Source organism: Camellia sinensis, chromosome 7 (genome assembly GCF_055761805.1).
Source record: "Camellia sinensis isolate YWXY chromosome 7, ASM5576180v1, whole genome shotgun sequence".
NCBI lineage: Eukaryota > Viridiplantae > Streptophyta > Magnoliopsida > Ericales > Theaceae > Camellia > Camellia sinensis.
The window spans coordinates 124,942,103-124,960,226 of NC_138967.1; the positions used below are offsets into that span (position 1 = coordinate 124,942,103).

Consider the following 18,124-nt stretch of genomic DNA (forward strand, 5'->3'; position numbering starts at 1 on the left):
ATTGATAGTTTCTTATTTAATTTAATTTTCGTTTTCTTGGCATACCTATTTAAGTTAAGATGGTAAAACAAATCAAATTATTTGAACTCGAAATATGAGATCCAGTATGATATCCAATATTTAAATATTTTTTTAAAGAACCCCAAACCAAGATTAGGCAAATCACAATTTTGGACATAATTTTAGCCAAATAAAATCATATTAAGATTCATATTCAAAATAAAAATATAGTGTTAAATTTGGAATTCATACATATTTTTGTTTAGGTAATAATGTAATTTCCATCCTAGGCCCCTAGCATGTCCACCTTCAAATTACTTTACTTTTATTTGGATTTGGATAGAAAGAGAATATTCAAATAAGTTTCAAATTTAAAATTGTAATTCAAAAGGAAATTTAATTTTTTTTTTTCGGTGCACACTTTCTCATGGACAGGGTTAATAAAATAAATTAGGAAAATCAAACCTGGTTGAACAAGGGTTGTGCTTCAAATCTTGTAGGCCAGTTGTAGAAACTTTTAAGGCTCACCAACTCGGAAAGTCTAAGAGTTGTTAGTTGAGAGAACACGATGATATCATTACTGGTGGTTCCTTTTTCTTTTTCTTTCTCCGCGACTATTCCTTCCATCTTTGGACACTTTTCTACATTGAATCTTTTCAGATTTTGCACTCGTGGGAGCATATTGAACCAAACCACATGAACCAATTTCTCACAATTAGAAACCTCCAAATCTTCAAGTCGGCAGGACTTTGATTCGTTTTCTGAGGCTATGAGTAATCGCTTCTCCCATATCTCTATTATGTTAGGCAATTTCGAAATTCTCAAATTCTCCAAGACGGGGAAAGCAACCTATAAAGTAATTTACAACACTTGTAGTTAGTGACTGTTACAAAATTGTGGATAGGCAACAATTGATAATTGTAACAGTTTCCAAATGCGTGCTCTGATCATGCATGAGTGGAAATGAAAAGCCATAGACAAGCAAATTTATAATTGCATATCTCCATATTCTTTTCAAAAATTTATTATATTGATTAATTATTAACTATGCACCTTTTTGTTATGACCTCCTCACATTGTTTTCCATCATTCATCATTATTTTTGTATCTGCCTTAAATAATTTGTGTTCCTTAATCTTATTTGTTATTTTTTTGATAAGGCAAATTATACTGTAGATCTGAGTATTAGACCTATGAAAAGGAAAAAAAAATTATTTTAAAAATTCACCACGGTGCCTTGATAATTTTTTATATTGATAGTTTCTTATTTAATTTAATATTCATTTTCTTGGCATATCTATTTAAGTTAAGATGGTAAAACAAATCAAATTATTTGAACTTGAAATAAGATATCCCGTATGATATCCAATATTTAAATATTTTTTTAAGGAACCCCAAACCAAGATTAGGCAAATTAAAATTTTGGACATAATTTTAGCCAAATAAAATCATATTAAGATTCATATTCAAAACATAAATATAGTGTTAAATTTAGAATTCATACATATTTTTGTTTGGGTAATATTGTAATTTCCATCCTAGGCCCCTAGCATGTCCACCTTCAAATTATTTTACTTTTATTTGGATTTGGATAGAAAGAGAATATTCAAATAAGTTTCAAATTTAAAATTGTAATTGAAAAGGAATTTTAATTTTTTTTTTCTGGGTGCACACTTTCTCATGGACAGGGTTGAGAAAATAAATTAGGAAAATCAAACCTGGTGGTTGAACAAGGGTTGTGCTTCAAATCTTGTAGGCCAGTTGTAGAAACTTTTAAGGCTCGCCAACTCGGAAAGTTTAAGAGTTGTTAGTTGAGAGAACACGATGATATCATTACTGGTGGTTCCTTTTTCTTTTACTTTCTCCGCAACTATTGCTTCCATCTTTGGACAACTGCCTACGATGAATGTTTCCAGATTTTGCAGTCGCGGGAGCATATTGAACCGAACCACATGAACCAATTTCTCACAATTATAAACCTTCAAATCTTTCAGTCGGCAGGACTTTGATTCGTTTTCTGAGGCTATGAGTAATCGCTTCTCCCATATCTCTATTATGTTAGGCAATTTCGAAATTACCAAATTCTCCAAGACGGGGAAAGCAACCTGTAAAGTAATTTACAACACTTGTAGTTAGTGACTGTTACAAAATTGTGGATAAGCAACAATTGATAATTGTAACAGTTTCCAAATGCGTGCTCTGATCATGCATGAGTGGAAATGAAAAGCAATAGACAAGCAAATTTATAATTGCATATCTCCATATTCTTTTCAAAAATTTATTATATTGCTTAATTATTAACTATGCACCTTTTTGTTATGACCTCTTCACATTGTTTTCCATCATTCATCATTATTTTTCTATTTGCCTTAAATAATTTGTGTTCCTTAATCTTATTTGTTATTTTTTTGATAAGGCAAATTATACTGTAGATCTGAGGATTAGACCTACGAAAAGGAAGAAAATTTTATTTTAAAAATTCACCACGGTGCCTTGATAATTTTTTATATTGATAGTTTCTTATTTAATTTAATTTTCGTTTTCTTGGCATACCTATTTAAGTTAAGATGGTAAAACAAATCAAATTATTTGAACTCGAAATATGAGATCCAGTATGATATCCAATATTTAAATATTTTTTTAAGGAACCCCAAACCAAGATTAGGCAAATTACAATTTTGGACATAATTTTAGCCAAATAAAATCATATTAAGATTCATATTCAAAATAAAAATATAGTGTTAAATTTGGAATTCATACATATTTTTGTTTGGGTAATAATGTAATTTCCATCCTAGGCCCCTAGCATGTCCACCTTCAAATTATTTTACTTTTATTTGGATTTGGATAGAAAGAGAATATTCAAATAAGTTTCAAATTTAAAATTGTAATTCAAAAGGAATTTTATTTTTATTTTTTTTTGGGTGCACACTTTCTCATGGACAGGGTTAATAAAATAAATTAGGAAAATCAAACCTGGTGGTTGAACAAGGGTTGTGCTTCCGATCTTATAGGCCACGTGTAAAAACTTTTAAGGCTCGCCAACTCCGAAAGATTAAGAGTTGTTAATTGAGGGAACGCAAGGATATCATTACTGGTGGTTCTTTTTTCTTTTTCTTTCTCCGTGACTATCGCTTCCATCTTTGGACAACTGTCTACGATGAATGTTTCCAGATTTTGCAGTCGTGGGAGCATATTGAACCGAACCACATGAACCAATTTCTCACAATTAGAAACCTTCAAATCTTTCAGTCGGCAGGACTTTGATTCGTTTTCTGAGGCTATGGGGAAATCCATGCTCGAGCGGACTGGTTTTCGCGCTCGAGCGGAAGTGCTTTATTCTTGTGTATTGGCGCTCGAGCGGGACTTATTACGCTCGAGCGTGTCCAGATTTTTGTTCTTGGCGCTCGAGCGTCGTGTTCTCCGCTCGAGCGGGTCATACGTATATGAGTTATCCGCTGGGTGATTTCAAATCACTTTTTGCTTTTCTTTCTCTCTCCTACTTTTTCTAAAAACCATTTTTGAGAGCCTCTCTCTCTAGATACTCCCTTCTCTCTAGGGTTTGATCTAGTTAGAGTGTCCTCCTTCTCTTCGGCCTTTGTAAAAGTTGTGTTGATCGTCGAGGGCGTCGTTTTAATCTGAAAATCTCGGTCTTTGGAGCACTTTGGTTTTGGTCTCTTCTCCATCCGAGCTCTAACTTCGAGGTAGGGATAACCTACTCCTTACTATGAGCTTTGTCTTTAAATTTTGGTATTTTGAGATGTTGGGGTAGGTTTGATAATTTTGTGAAACTTCGGGGCCTTTGCGTAAATTTTACAAAAGTTGGGGTTTTTATTTATATAAGACCTAAATGTATCTTTGACATGGGAAAGTGGAATTAATGTTGAAACATTAATGAAAATGGAACCTAAGGGTTGTAATGTGAATTATGGAAAATAACCTAATTACATTGTTTGATTAATTGGGATAATTAATTGTGAGAAATGAGGAAATGAAGTGAAATTGTTGAGATTGGGAAGGCATGGGGTTAAAGGGTGTAGTTGGATTGTTTATCGCTCACCTAATTGAAATATTGATTATACATCCATTGTTGCATTTATTTTCTGTATAGAAATAACTGCTTTGGGCTATCGGTGGAGGATAGTCGTGATTGTTGTAGACAATGCATGATGATTAGGCAAACTGTAACTAATCACTGGAATGTGTCATTGAGTTTGACGATTGAAAGAATACATTAAATTTATGTATTGTGTGATGATGTGTATAATTGTTGTTCATATGCATTGTGTTGTGTTGGAGGAGATAGGGGATGTACTCCACGGTTTAGGGGAAGATAGGGGATGGACCTCTCACAATACATTAAATTTATGTATTGTGTGATGATGTGTATAATTGTTGTTTATATGCATTGTGTTGTGTTGGAGGAGATAGGGGATGTACTTCACGGTTTAGGGAAAGATAGGGGATGGACCTCTAAACCGGATGTGTTGGGAGGAGATAGGGGATGGACTCCGTAGATAGAGCTTATATGCTTATCTATTAATGTGTTGACAAAGCTCATATGCTTGTCATTGGAAGTGTGATAGTGCTCATATGCATATCTGTGGAAGTGATGATATAGCTTTTATGCTTATCTGTTGTTGTGTGATATAGCTAGTATGCTTATCTAATATGAAATGGGAAGTGTTTGACATGAGTTACTGCCTCATATGAGTTGTTTGGCCAGGTTCTGAGCCATGGTTGAAATTTGAGAATTGAAAGGAATTGGAAAATGAGTTGTAATATGAACTTGTATATCATGAAAATGTAATATGTGATAAGGGAAGGTATCAGTGTTGACCATCTATCAACTGCTAATCTTTTAGTCATTGTTCATATTTGGTTTAGTGTATTTCTACTGGGCTGTGGCTCACCCTATATGGGAATATCATTTTCAGGTACAGGTAGCATGCCACCTCCAAGGACATAGCTTGGGAGGCTAGAGGCGGACACACTTTGTCGCTTTATTTTTGATGTATTACATGTAAATTCAAGCCAAGGGCTTAATGTGTAAATGTGTTAGTACTCTTTTGTTGTAACCAAGTGTTAACTTGGAGAGCTGTAAGCCGTTAGGGCATTTGCTTTTGTCGTTAACATGTAATACTTTTTGTAATGAAATTCTGATAAATGAATGAATGTGGAACCTTTTACATATCAATGCATGTCTTTATTGATGGGTTTAATGTTGTTATTTCGAGGGCTTTACAACTTGGTATCAGAGCGTACCGGGTTCGAATACTTTGGGTACGTGGGAAGTGATTAGGATCACAATGGATTTGTCTCGCTTGATAGAGACTTAGATGTAGTGTCATATGCTATGTGTTTGATTGATAACTTGTTTATGTGACTATGTGGGTATGGGATTTAGTTTCTAGGATATTGATCGGATCTTTGGGTTTCTGAGAGTCTTGTTGGAAAAGCACTTGATCAATGCTGTTTCTAACCGGAACTCTATTAACGCCTCGGGACTATCATTATCCGAAAATGAAATTCGTAAGTGCTTATGTGTTTATGTGATTACGTGGAGTGAATTACAGTTGTCCATGCATTAGGACGTGAGTGTTTAGCTTTGGCACATTTGTGAATGTGCTAACGTTCTATATTACCATTATTAGGATGTCAGGACGAGGAAGAGGTGCTAGGCGTGGTAGGCCTGCGAGGCAGGAAGCACCGTTACCGGTGGAGGTTCCGGCTGTACAGGAGGGAGTTGGTCAGGCCAACGTGGCCGAACCAGCGGATCAGCAGGCTATGAGTGCCTTGGCACGAGAGATAGCAAGAGCTTTGGGTATACTCAGAGCTGGGAATCAGGTAGCTGAGGTAGGGCCCTCTGTCTTGAAGAGAGAGTTTTTCTGGTCTAACCCGGAGGAGTTTGTTGGGGATCCAAAGGAGCCACTAAAGGCTGACGAGTGGCTAGAACAGATGAGTAAGACGTTCGAGATGCTTGGCATCGAGGACGGGGCACTGAAAGTGACCTTGGCATCCTTCCAGTTGAAGGGAGATGCGGGTCAATGGTGGAAGTACGAGAAGGCTCGTGTTGGTGGTACATGGGAGGCGTTCGTAAATGCTTTCCAGGAGAAGTTCTTATCAGCAGTGGCTAGGGAGAAGCTGAGGGATCAGTTTAGCCGGCTTAATCAGCAGGGTATGTCTGTGGCAGAGTTTGAGACCACTTTCACTAGTTTGTCCAGGTTTGCACCTGAGTTGGTGGCGTCCAAAGAACGCCGTTGCTATGAGTTTGAACGGAAGTTGAGGCGAGGCCTCAAGCTGAGAGTTGGTGGGTCTTACATCCGAGAGTATAGACATTTAGTGGATGCTGCAGCTCATATGGAGCTCATGATGCAGGAGGAGGATGAGGGGCAGAGAGGCTCCAAGAGGAGCCAAGATGGGCAGGGTGATGGCAGGAGACAGAGGGGTTCTAACCCTCAACAGTCTCAAGGAGGAGTTGCTAGATCGACCTTCCCGGTGCCGAGTGCAGGCTCGAGGAGAGGTAGTCAGGGAGGCCTGACTTGTTTTGCGTGTGGCCAGCTGGGTCACAAGTCTTCAGTTTGCCCGCAGAAGGGAGGGGGTCAGCGAGCTGCTTCTTCATCAGCTAGATCTCAGGGCCAGAGTCAGGGCAGAGGCCAGCCTTTGTCTTGTTATCAGTGTGGTCAGCCAGGGCACCTAAAGAGGTATTGCCCGTAGTTGAGTGCTACTTCGGGAGTGTCTGGCTCTAGACAGATGCAGGGCTTTCAGCCAGCTCAGTCTGTGCAGGCCTCAAGGGCTAATCCGGGGGCTTCGTCGTCCCAATCAGTGCAGCAGTCGTATGCTCCTAGAGGTGAGCAGGTAGATCAGGGGCCTACAGGGTGCGTGTATGCTGTTACCGCGCAGGATTTAGTACCGGCTCCATCGGTGGTGAGAGGTACTTTTCTGTTTTACAACTCGGTTGCTAGTGTGTTGATTGACACGGGTGCATCTCATTCTTTTGTATTTGCTGCATTTGCATCTGTTTTGGAATTGGAGTTAGCACAGTTAGCATCTCCTATTTGTGTAGTGTCACCTATTGGTGGTGAGTTGATCTTGAAACAGGGTGTTAGAGGTTGTGTTAGAGGTCGCCGACTATAGGCTTCCTTTTCCTTTTGTGGTCATGCCCATGAAGGGCTTTGATGTTATTTTGGGTATGGATTGGCTATCGTCATACCGGGCTGTTATCGATTGCTACCGTCAGAGGGTCACGTTATGTACCTTGAGCGGGGAGTGGTTCCATTTCTTGGGAGACCGGGTTGGTAGTGTTTTGCCACCGGGGTATGATTCGCGAGGGCGAAGTGAGCTTAGTGGTCTACTTGCTAGCTTTGAGAGTGGTGAGTGTGATGAGACCCAGATTGTATTGCCGAGGGTGGTTTGTGAGTATTCGGATGTCTTTCCCGAAGATCTTGTTAGTTTGCCACCTCACCGAGAGATAGAGTTCTCTATTGATCTAGTGCCCGGCACGGCGCCGATTTCTATGGCACCCTACCGTTTTGCTCCAGCAGAGTTGGTTGAGTTGAAAGTTCAACTCCAGGAATTGCTAGATAAGGGCTTTGTTCGCCCTAGTGTCTCACCGTGGGGAGCACCGGCCCTCTTTGCTAAAAAGAAAGATGGTGCCTTGAGATTGTGTATAGACTACCGGAAGTTGAATCGGGCTACGGTCAAGAATAAGTACCCTATGCCCCGTATAGATGATTTGTTTGACCAGTTGAAGGGTTCCCGTTGTTTCTCTAAGATAGACTTGAGATCGGGTTACCACCAGTTGAGGGTCAGGGAGGAGGATATTCCGAAGACGGCATTCCGTACGCGGTATGGCCACTATGAGTTTCTGGTGATGCCATTTGGGCTTACCAATGCACCGGCAGTCTTTATGGACTTGATGAACCGGATCTTCTGAGAATTCTTGGATCGATTTGTAGTCATTTTCGTGGAGGACATTCTTATCTATTCACCTTCTGAGGAGGAGCACGAGGAACACTTGAGAGTGGTGCTTGAGTTGCTTAGGGCCCATAGGCTGTATGCCAAGTTTGGGAAGTGTGAGTTCTGGCTGAGGGAAGTCAAATTCTTAGGCCACGTGGTATCCAGGGAAGGAGTGTCTGTTGATACATCCAAGGTAGAGGCAGTGCAAGATTGGGCACAGCCTAAGAGTGTGTTTGAGATCCGCAGTTTTCTGGGATTGGCTGGGTATTACCGCCGGTTTGTGAAAGATTTCTCCAGGTTAGCGTCACCGTTGACTAGACTGACTCGGAAGGGAGTCAAGTTTGTGTGGAGTGAGACTTGTGAAAAGTCGTTCCAAGAGTTGAAAGTTAGATTAACCACCGCTCCGGTGTTGATTATTCCGGAGAGACGGCTGGGTTATGCGGTTTATTGTGATGCCTCACGAGAGGGTTTCGGTTGTGTGTTGATGCAAGAGGGGAGCGTGGTAGCTTATGGCTCACGTCAGTTGAAAATACACGAGAAGAATTACCCCACACACGACCTAGAGTTAGCGGCTGTGATCTTTGCCTTGAAAACCTGGAGGCACTACCTTTATGGTGAGAAGTTCGAGGTGTTCTCGGACCACAAGAGTTTGAAGTATCTGTTTACACAGAGAGACTTGAATTTGAGGCAGAGGAGATGGATGGAGTTCATTGAGGACTACGACTTTGAGTTGCACTATCACCCGGGAAAGGCCAATGTTGTGGTCGATGCCCTTAGCAGGAAATTCATTAGCGACGTAGCTTGTATAGCCATCCGGGAATGGGAGATGTTGGGGGCACTTGGCGAGTTTGATTTGTTACTGGGCGAATCTGTTGAGGCTGCGGCCTTGTTTTCTGTTGTTGCACAGCCTACACTCGTGACTAGAGTGTTAGAGGCGCAGAGAGGTGACCTTGAGGTAGAGTCCTTCCGAGAGAAGATCTCCGATGGGAAAGTTGAGAAGGGTTTGACGGTGTATCCCGACCAGAGTGTGAGATACCGAGACCGTTTGTTTGTGCCGGAGTCTTGCCGAGAGGAAGTACTCCGAGAGTTTCATCATTCGCGCCTTGCGGTGCATCCCGAAGGTACTAAGATGTATCAGGATTTGGGTCGCCAGTTTTGGTGGCGGGGTATGAAGAGAGACGTGGCTGTTTTCGTATCGAAGTGCCTTACTTGCCAGCAAGTAAAGGCCGAGCATCAGAGGCCAGCGGGTTTGTTGCAACCCTTGCCTATTGCCGAGTGAAAATGGGAGCATGTCACTATGGACTTCGTTGTAGGTCTTCCGAGGACTCAGCGGGGTAGTGATGCTATTTGGGTGGTTGTAAACCGGTTGACTAAGTCGGCGCACTTCATTCCTATGCACATGAGAGATTCGGTAGATCATCTTGCCGACTTGTATATTCGGGACATAGTGAGATTGCACGGGGTCCCAGTGATGATCGTCTCAGATAGAGATCCTCGTTTTACTGCTAGGTTGTGGCAGAGTCTGCAGAGTGCCTTAGGCACTAAGTTGACCTTTAGTACGGCTTACCATCCTCAGACTGATGGGCAGTCCGAGCGTACTATTCAGATCCTCGAGGATATGCTTCGGGGTTGTGTCCTGGACTTCAGTGGGACGTGAGAGAGGCACTTACCCTTGGTAGAGTTTGCCTACAACAACAGTTTTCAGTCTAGCATCGGTATGGCACCTTTTGAGGCCTTGTATGGCCGACCGTGTAGGTCTCCAGTGTGTTGGGCCGAGGTGGTTGATGCACCTTTGTTGGGTCCGGAGTTGGTTAGGGAGATGACGGAGAAAGTTGAGCTTATCCGTAGGAGGCTTGTTACAGCCCAGAGTCGTCAGAAATCTTATGCTGACCGTAGGAGGAGGCCTTTGGCGTTTGAGGTAGGTGATCATGTCTTTCTGAAGATATCACCTAGGCGAGGCTTGATGAGGTTCGGGAAGAGTGGGAAGTTATCCCCTCGGTTTATTGGTCCTTTCGAGATCCTTGAGAGGATCGGCGAGGTTGCTTATCGGTTAGCTTTACCGCCGCAGTTGTCCGGAGTGCATGACGTGTTTCATGTGAGTATGCTTCAGAAGTATGAGCCGGATCCATCGCATGTGTTGGATTGGACCGATTTAGAGGTAGATGAGGATGCCTCGTATGAGGAGAGACCGGTTCGGGTCTTGGATAGGCGGGAAGAGGTCCTGCGTGGCAAGACCATTCCTTTGGTGAAAGTCTTGTGGAAACATCACGGAGTGGAGGAAGCCACTTGGGAACGTGAGTTGGAAGTCCGCGAAAAATATCCGGACTTGTTTGTTGATGTGTAATCTTGTATTTAGATTTTGAACTATTGTTGAACTTAAGGGCTTTTATATATGTCTTAAGTTGTGAAACATTGAAAATGTTTGGTTTATTGGAAATATGTTTGGAACTTGCCTCATATGGAAGTTGAATGTAACATTATATCTGCTGAATATGTTGTTGAAATTGGAAAGGAAATGCGTAATGTTGATGCATGTTGAAAGTACATATGTTGTTTACATATTGTGAAATGCCTCTTGTTAAAGGAAAGGGGTGACCGGTAATGGGTCGAATTGTTGAATGTTAAAATGTGTAACATTGTTTAAAATGGAGGAGAACCTGTTTTTGAAAACTTGTGCTTAATTTCGGGGACGAAATTCTTTAAGGGGGGGAGGTTATAGCGATCCCGGGTTTACCCTTGTTGAACAGTGATCCGGACATGTGTCCGTGGATGTTGGTAGTTGATTATTATCTTGTTTACATCCTTTTTACTTCGTATTTGAGTTATAGGATGTGTTGGGCAGGTTTGTTATGGGTTGGTTGAGTTTAGAAACCAAAACTAGTTGCCCAGATTTTGGCCTGTCCGCTCGAGCGGGTCTTCTTGCGCTCGAGCGGGGATTACACACTTCCAGTATTTCGTGTCTCTGCAAAACTTCTGCAGATGTGATTTTTGCGCTTGAGCGGGTTTGTTTACGCTCGAGCGGTGGCGCTCGAGCGGGTCGGTGGGCGCTCGAGCGGGTAGTACTTCCAGAGTATAAGTTCTGGGAGAGGGAAATCCACGCTCGAGCGGACTGGTTTTCGCGCTCGAGCGGAAGTGCTTTATTCTTGTGTCTTGGTGCTCGAGCAGGCCTTATTACGCTCGAGCGTGTCCAGATTTTTGTTCTTGGCGCTCGAGCGTCATGTTCTCCGCTCGAGCGGGTCATACGTATATGAGTTATCCGCTGGGTGATTTCAAATCACTTTTTGCTTTTCTTTCTCTCTCCTACTTTTTCTAAAAACCATTTTTGAGAGCCTCTCTCTCTAGATACTCCCTTCTCTCTAGGGTTTGATCTAGTTAGAGTGTCCTCCTTCTCTTCGGCCTTTGTAAAAGTTGTGTTAATCATCGAGGGCGTCGTTTTAATCTGAAAATCTCGGTCTTTGGAGCACTTTGGTTTTGGTCTCTTCTCCATCCGAGCTCTAACTTCGAGGTAGGGATAACCTACTCCTTACTATGAGCTTTGTCTTTAAATTTTGGTATTTTGAGATGTTGGGGTAGGTTTGATAATTTTGTGAAACTTCAGGGCCTTTGCGTAAATTTTACAAAAGTTGGGATTTTTATTTATATAAGACCTAAATGTATCTTTGACATGGGAAAGTGGAATTAATGTTGAAACATTAATGAAAATGGAACCTAAGGGTTGTAATGTGAATTATGAAAAATGACCTAATTACATTGTTTGATTAATTGGGATAATTAATTGTGAGAAATGAGGAAATGAAGTGAAATCGTTGAGATTGGGAAGGCATGGGGTTAAAGGGTGTAGTTGGATTGTTTATCGCTCACCTAATTGAAATATTGATTATACATCCATTGTTGCATTTATTTTCTGTATAGAAATAACTGCTTTGGGCTATCGGTGGAGGATAGTCGTGATTGTTGTAGACAATGCATGATGATTAGGCAAACTGTAACTAATCACTGGAATGTGTCATTGAGTTTGACGATTGAAAGAATACATTAAATTTATGTATTGTGTGATGATGTGTATAATTGTTGTTTATATGCATTGTGTTGTGTTGGAGGAGATAGGGGATGTACTCCATGGTTTAGGGGAAGATAGGGGATGGACCTCTAAACCGGATGTGTTGGGAGGAGATAGGGGATGGACTCCGTAGATAGAGCTTATATGCTTATCTATTAATGTGTTGACAGAGCTCATATGCTTGTCATTGGAAGTGTGATAGTGCTCATATGCATATCTGTGAAAGTGATGATATAGCTTGTGTGCTTATCTGTTGTTGTGTGATATAGCTAGTATGCTTATCTAATATGAAATGGGAAGTGTTTGACATGAGTTACTGCCTCATATGAGTTGTTTGGCCAGGTTCTGAGCCATGGTTGAAATTTGAGAATTGAAAGGAATTGGAAAATGAGTTGTAATATGAACTTGTATATCATGAAAATGTAATATGTGATAAGGGAAGGTATCAGTGTTGACCATCTATCAACTGCTAATCTTTTAGTCATTGTTCATATTTGGTTTAGTGTATTTCTACTGGGCTGTGGCTCACCCTATATGGGAATATCATTTTCAGGTACAGGTAGCATGCCACCTCCAAGGACATAGCTTGGGAGGCTAGAGGCGGACACACTTTGTCGCTTTATTTTTGATGTATTACATGTAAATTCAAGCCAAGGGCTTAATGTGTAAATGAGTTAGTACTCTTTTGTTGTAACCAAGTGTTAACTTGGAAAGCTGTAAGCCGTTAGGGCATTTGCTTTTGTCGTTAACATGTAATACTTTTTGTAATGAAATTCTGATAAATGAAAGAATGTGGAACCTTTTACATATCAATGCATGTCTTTATTGATGGGTTTAATGTTGTTATTTCGAGGGCGTTACAACTTGGTATCAGAGCGTACCGGGTTCGAATACTTTGGGTACGTGGACAGGGTTAATAAAATAAATTAGGAAAATCAAACCTGGTGGTTGAACAAGGGTTGTGCTTCCGATCTTGTAGGCCACGTGTAAAAACTTTTAAGGCTCGCCAACTCCGAAAGATTAAGAGTTGTTAATAGAGGGAACGCAATGATATCATTACTGGTGGTTCCTTTTTCTTTTTCTTTCTCCGTGACTATCGCTTCCATCTTTGGACAATTATATACGTTGTATGTTTTTAGATTTTGCAATCATAGGAGTATATTGAACTGAACCACATGTACCAATTTCTCACCAACAGAAACCTTGATATCTTTCAAACCCATATCTCTATTATGTTAGACTATAGCGATTCTGGTTTAAGACCCAACCCATTTGATACTCTGGATTCAGGTTTCATAGTTTTGTATTATTGTTCACGTCTTATTTCCCTTATACCTCCTTGAGTTTGGCTATTGAGTTGTATTGGCTGCGTTTGGAACAGGTTGGTAGCTTGGTTTTAAAACTTTTGTTGTACAGAATTTTGCTCCTTTGCTCAAGCATCACTTCTTACGCTCGAGCGGGCTTTGTGAACTCGCAGTACTTTTACAAGTCTGCAAGACTACTGGGAAGTGATATTCTATGCTTGAGCGGAACTTTTTGCGCTCGAGCGGTCTTGGCTGAAGCGGCCTTTACTGCGATCGAGCGTTGGCTTTTTGTTTGTAAAACTACTGGGAGTGTGTATTCTACAATCGAGTTTCACTTCTTGAGCTCAAGCGGTAATTATTTTTGTGTCTAGACGCTCGAGCGGACTGTGCGTATATCTGTCCATAAAATTCACTTTTCACATCACTTTTTCATCTCTCTCTAAAACATTTCAAAACCCTAAATCTAGTGCATCTCTCTCTAGAACTTACTCTCTCTCTCTACAAATACACCAAGATCTACCCAGTTCTCTACTCCACTCCCATTGTTAAAAAGGTAGAGCTCACCTAGAGCTTCGTTTTCATCCGAATAGAGTTAGATTTCAGCTTCCTTGAGGTTTCTCCACTCTCTTCTTAGTCTTCTAACTTCGAGGTAGGGATTTTCTACACTCATTTATGATTTTTAACTTCGCTATTTGTTTTTATAAAACAATCTTGTGATTTTGGAGAAATTTTGAGCAAACCTAGGCTTTTGGTTTAAAATCAAAAGAGAGGTTTTCAAATGGAGTTATTGAAAATGGTTGTGTGAGTGGAAATAAGGTTGAGTTGTGATAAAATTGTTGATTTTGATACTTGGAATACATTTTGGAAGAAAATGGATTTTGTCCTAAACGTCTCAAATATTTATTTTCTATAAATAAATGGAATTGATGTTAGAAATGTGAAATTAGATGGATATTGGTATGGATGGTGGAGTTGGATATATATTATCACTCACATCTTGAATTTTGGAAAGTTTATCTATATTGGAGATTTTATATCTATTTAGAAATATCTATTTTGGACTATTAGTGGAGGATAGCTATGATTGTTGTAAAAATTGCATGAGGATTAGGTGAATTGAAACTAATTTCTCATCCATGAACATTGTTGCTCATTTAATGCATCGCAAATGTATTTGATTTTGAAAAAAATGGGTGAAAGTGGGAAAGAGGTGTGTATCACCAAATTAAGTTAGCCTATGTGTCAAGGGCGAAAGTTCGAAAAAACGCACATATACATGGGTGTCGATTCCCGCGAATGAAATATCCGTAAAATGGTAATAGTAGCGCTTGTATAGGCTACGTTTACATGGGTGCCGTATGATGATTTCCCGCGGACGAAATATACATGAAAGGTTGTACTGGTTTGAGAATTCCCCCTTGTATTATATGGTAAAGGACATGATTTGAGAATTGTGATATAAACTAAGCCTGGCATGGTCTTTGGGAAAGAAATGTAAAACATTTTGACATGGGCATCGCATATGCATTTCACCCTTATATCTTTGTTAAGACTCATATATTGTGTTGGATTATTTCTACTGCTCTTTGACTCACCCTCTATGGGAAAACCATTTTTAGGTGTTGGTGAGATGTCTCCGCCAAGGAAGTAACTTGGGAGGATTGGAGCAAGAGCTTCATTTTGTTTACTTCTTGTTATTATTTTGTACTAGCCTAGAGCTTTACCTGTGTTAGATTTAAATACATTTTGATGTAACCAAGTATGGTCTTGAAAAGTTGTAGCCTTCAGGGCATTTCAATTATCTGTTTAACTTCTATTTTCATATCTTTGTTGTTGACACATGCTATAGATTCAGAGTTAGGACTTATGAATGTATATCCGCATGTGTCACCCTTTTATACAACTGAGTATTATGTAATGGAAAGCTATTATACTCTGATTTAGATTGTTATTTACTTATCATCGTGGATGGTTTGTTATAATTGTTTCGAGGCATAACATAGGCAATTCCTCCAAGACAGGGAAAGCAACATGTAAAGCAATTTACAACACTTGTAGTTAGTGATTGTTACAAAATTGTGGATAAACAACAATTGATAATTGCAACAGTTTCCAAATGCGTGCTCTAATGATGTAAGAGTGGAAATGAAAAGCGATAGGCAAGCAAATTGATAATTGCATATCGCCATATTCTTTTGAAATATTTATTGTATTGCTTAATTATTAACTAAACACCTTTTTGTTATGACCTCTTCACATTGTTTTCCACTGTCACGAGTTGAATCAAATTTGATTTATTTAATTATTTATTTTCTTGGTAACTATTTAGTAACCTTCTTAATACGTTTGCGAGTTTGGATGTTGGTTAGTATTGGTTTGCGAGTTTGGATGTTGGTTAGTATTGGATTAGTATGGATTTTAAATTTTTTTTTTTTTTATTGCATTGTCATTACTATTGTAGTTGTTGTGTGGTGGACCATTCAATTTAAATTTGTGAAAAACATATTATATTACCCTTCAATTTTGACTTTGTGAGACCTGCTTTGAAATTTCTGAGTCTTAATTACTCTTGATTTTTGGTATTGAACCTGTATATAAATTAAATTTTTTATAGCGATTCTGGTTTAAGACTCGACCCATTTGATATTCTGGATTCGGGTTTCATGGTTTTGTACAGTTGTTCTAGTCTTATTCCACTTTTCCCTCCTTGAATTTGGCTATTGAGATGTGTTGGTTGTGTTTGGAACAGGTTGGTACCTTGTTTTTCAAAAACCTTGTTGTCCAAAAGTTTGCTTCAATGCTCGAGCGCCACTTCTTGTACTCGAGCAGGCTTTATGAACTCTCAGTACTTTTGCAGGTCTGCAAAACTATTGGGACTTGTTATTATTCACTCAAGCGAAGCTTCTTGCGCTCGAGTGGTGTTGTGCTCGAGCGGCCCTTTTTGCGCTCGTGCATTGGCCTTCTGTGTTTAAAACTACTAGGAGGGTGTATTCTACACTCGAGCATCACATCCTACGCTCGAGCGGACAACGTGTATATCAGTCTGTAAAAATTACTTTTTACATCACTTTTTCATATCTCTCTCTAAACTTTCTAAAAACCCTAAGTTAAGACCCTCTCTTTCTAAAACTCACTTTCTCTCTTCTAAACCACTTGCATTCATTGATTTATCTACCTTACTTCCTTTAAGAAAAAGGTAGAGCTCACTTAGAGCTCCATTTTCATCCGAGTATAGTTGGATTTCGGCTTCTTTGAGGTTTCTCCTTTCCCTTCTTGGTCTTCTAGCTTCGAGATAAGGATTCTCTACACTCCTTTATGATTTAACTTAGCTATTTGTTTTTATAAAATAATTTTGTGATTTTTGGGGATTTTGAACAAACCTAGGGTTTTGGTTTGAAATAAAAAGAGAGTTTCCAATGGATGTATTGAAAATGGTTGTGGGAGTGGAAATGAGGTTGAGTTGTGATGAAATTATTGATTTTGATATTTGGAATGAATTTTGGAAGAAAAGGGATTTTTCCCTAAATGTCTCAAACATTTATTTTGTATAAATAAATGGAATTGAGATTGGAAATGTAAAATTAGATGGATATTGCTATGGATGGTGGAGTTGGATATGTATTATCGCTCACATCTTGAATTTTAGAAAGTTGATCTATATTGGAGATTTTATATCTATTTTGGGCTATCGGTGGAGGATAGCTTTGATTGTTGTAGAAATTGCATGGGGAGTAGGTGAATTGAAACTAATTTCTCATGCATGTGCATTGAATATTGTTGCTCATTTAATACATTGCAAATGTATATAATTTTGAGAAAAATTGATGAAAGTGGGAAAGAGTTGTGTATCACCAAATTAAGTTGGCCTATGTGTCCAAGGTGGAAGTCCTGAAAAACACACGTATACATGGATGCCGATTCCCATGAACGAAATATCTATAAAATGGCAATAGAGTCACTTGTATAGGCTATGTATACATGGATGTCGTTTGACGGTTTCCAATGGACGAAATATCCGTGAAAGGTTATACTGGTTTGAGATTTGGCCCCTTGTTTTCTATTGTAAAGAACATGATTTGACAATGGTGATATAAATTGAGCATGGCATGGTCTTTGGAAAAGAAATGTAAAACATTCTGGCATGGGTATTCCATATGCATTTCACCCTTATATCTTTGTTAAGATTCATATATTGTGTTGGATTATTTTTACTGGGCTTTAGCTCACCCTATATGGGAAAACCATTTTCAGGTATTGGTGAGATGCCTCCGCCAAGGTAGTTGCTTGGGAAGATAGGAGCAAGAGCTTCATTTTGCTTGCTTGTTGTAATTATTTTGTACAAGCCTAGGGCTTTACCTGTATTGGATTTAAATCCATTTTGATGTAACCAAGTACAGTCTTGGAAAGTTGTAGCCTTCAGGGCATTTCTATTATCTGTTTAACTTCTATTTCATATCTTTGTTGTTGACACATGCTATATATTTAGGGTTAGGACTTATGAATGTATATTCGCATGTGTCACCCTTTTGTACAATTGAGTCTTATGTAATGGAAGGACATTATACTTTGATTCATATTGTTGTTTACTTATCGTCGTGGGTGATTTATTGTAGTTATTTCGAGGGGTTACATTTTTGGGGTCTTATTTGATTAGACCAAACTTAATTATTTTAGTTCATATTTGATTGTGTTAATGGTGGGGGCAACCTTGAGTCTATTTAGATTATTTTATAGTTTAATCTCAGTTAGAGATTTATTCTAGATTATTAAATTTGATTCATTTTGGATCTAATTGATTGAA

General features: G+C 39.4%; 1 protein-coding gene across 3 annotated transcripts in view; it reads right to left on the bottom strand.

Annotated features, from left to right (window-relative positions):
* LOC114306451 (disease resistance protein At4g27190) overlaps window positions 1-18,124 on the bottom strand; it is a 173,605-nt gene that overhangs the window by 43,389 nt on the left and 112,092 nt on the right. For 2 of the 3 annotated variants that reach the window (XM_082879297.1, XM_082879298.1), the window contains one exon: window positions 1,719-2,105. In XM_082879297.1, the coding sequence (XP_082735423.1) occupies window positions 1,719-2,105 (387 nt within the window). Of the gene's footprint in view, window positions 1-400; window positions 850-1,718; window positions 2,106-18,124 lie in introns of those variants that run through there. The other variant, XM_082879299.1, reaches the window with a different exon arrangement.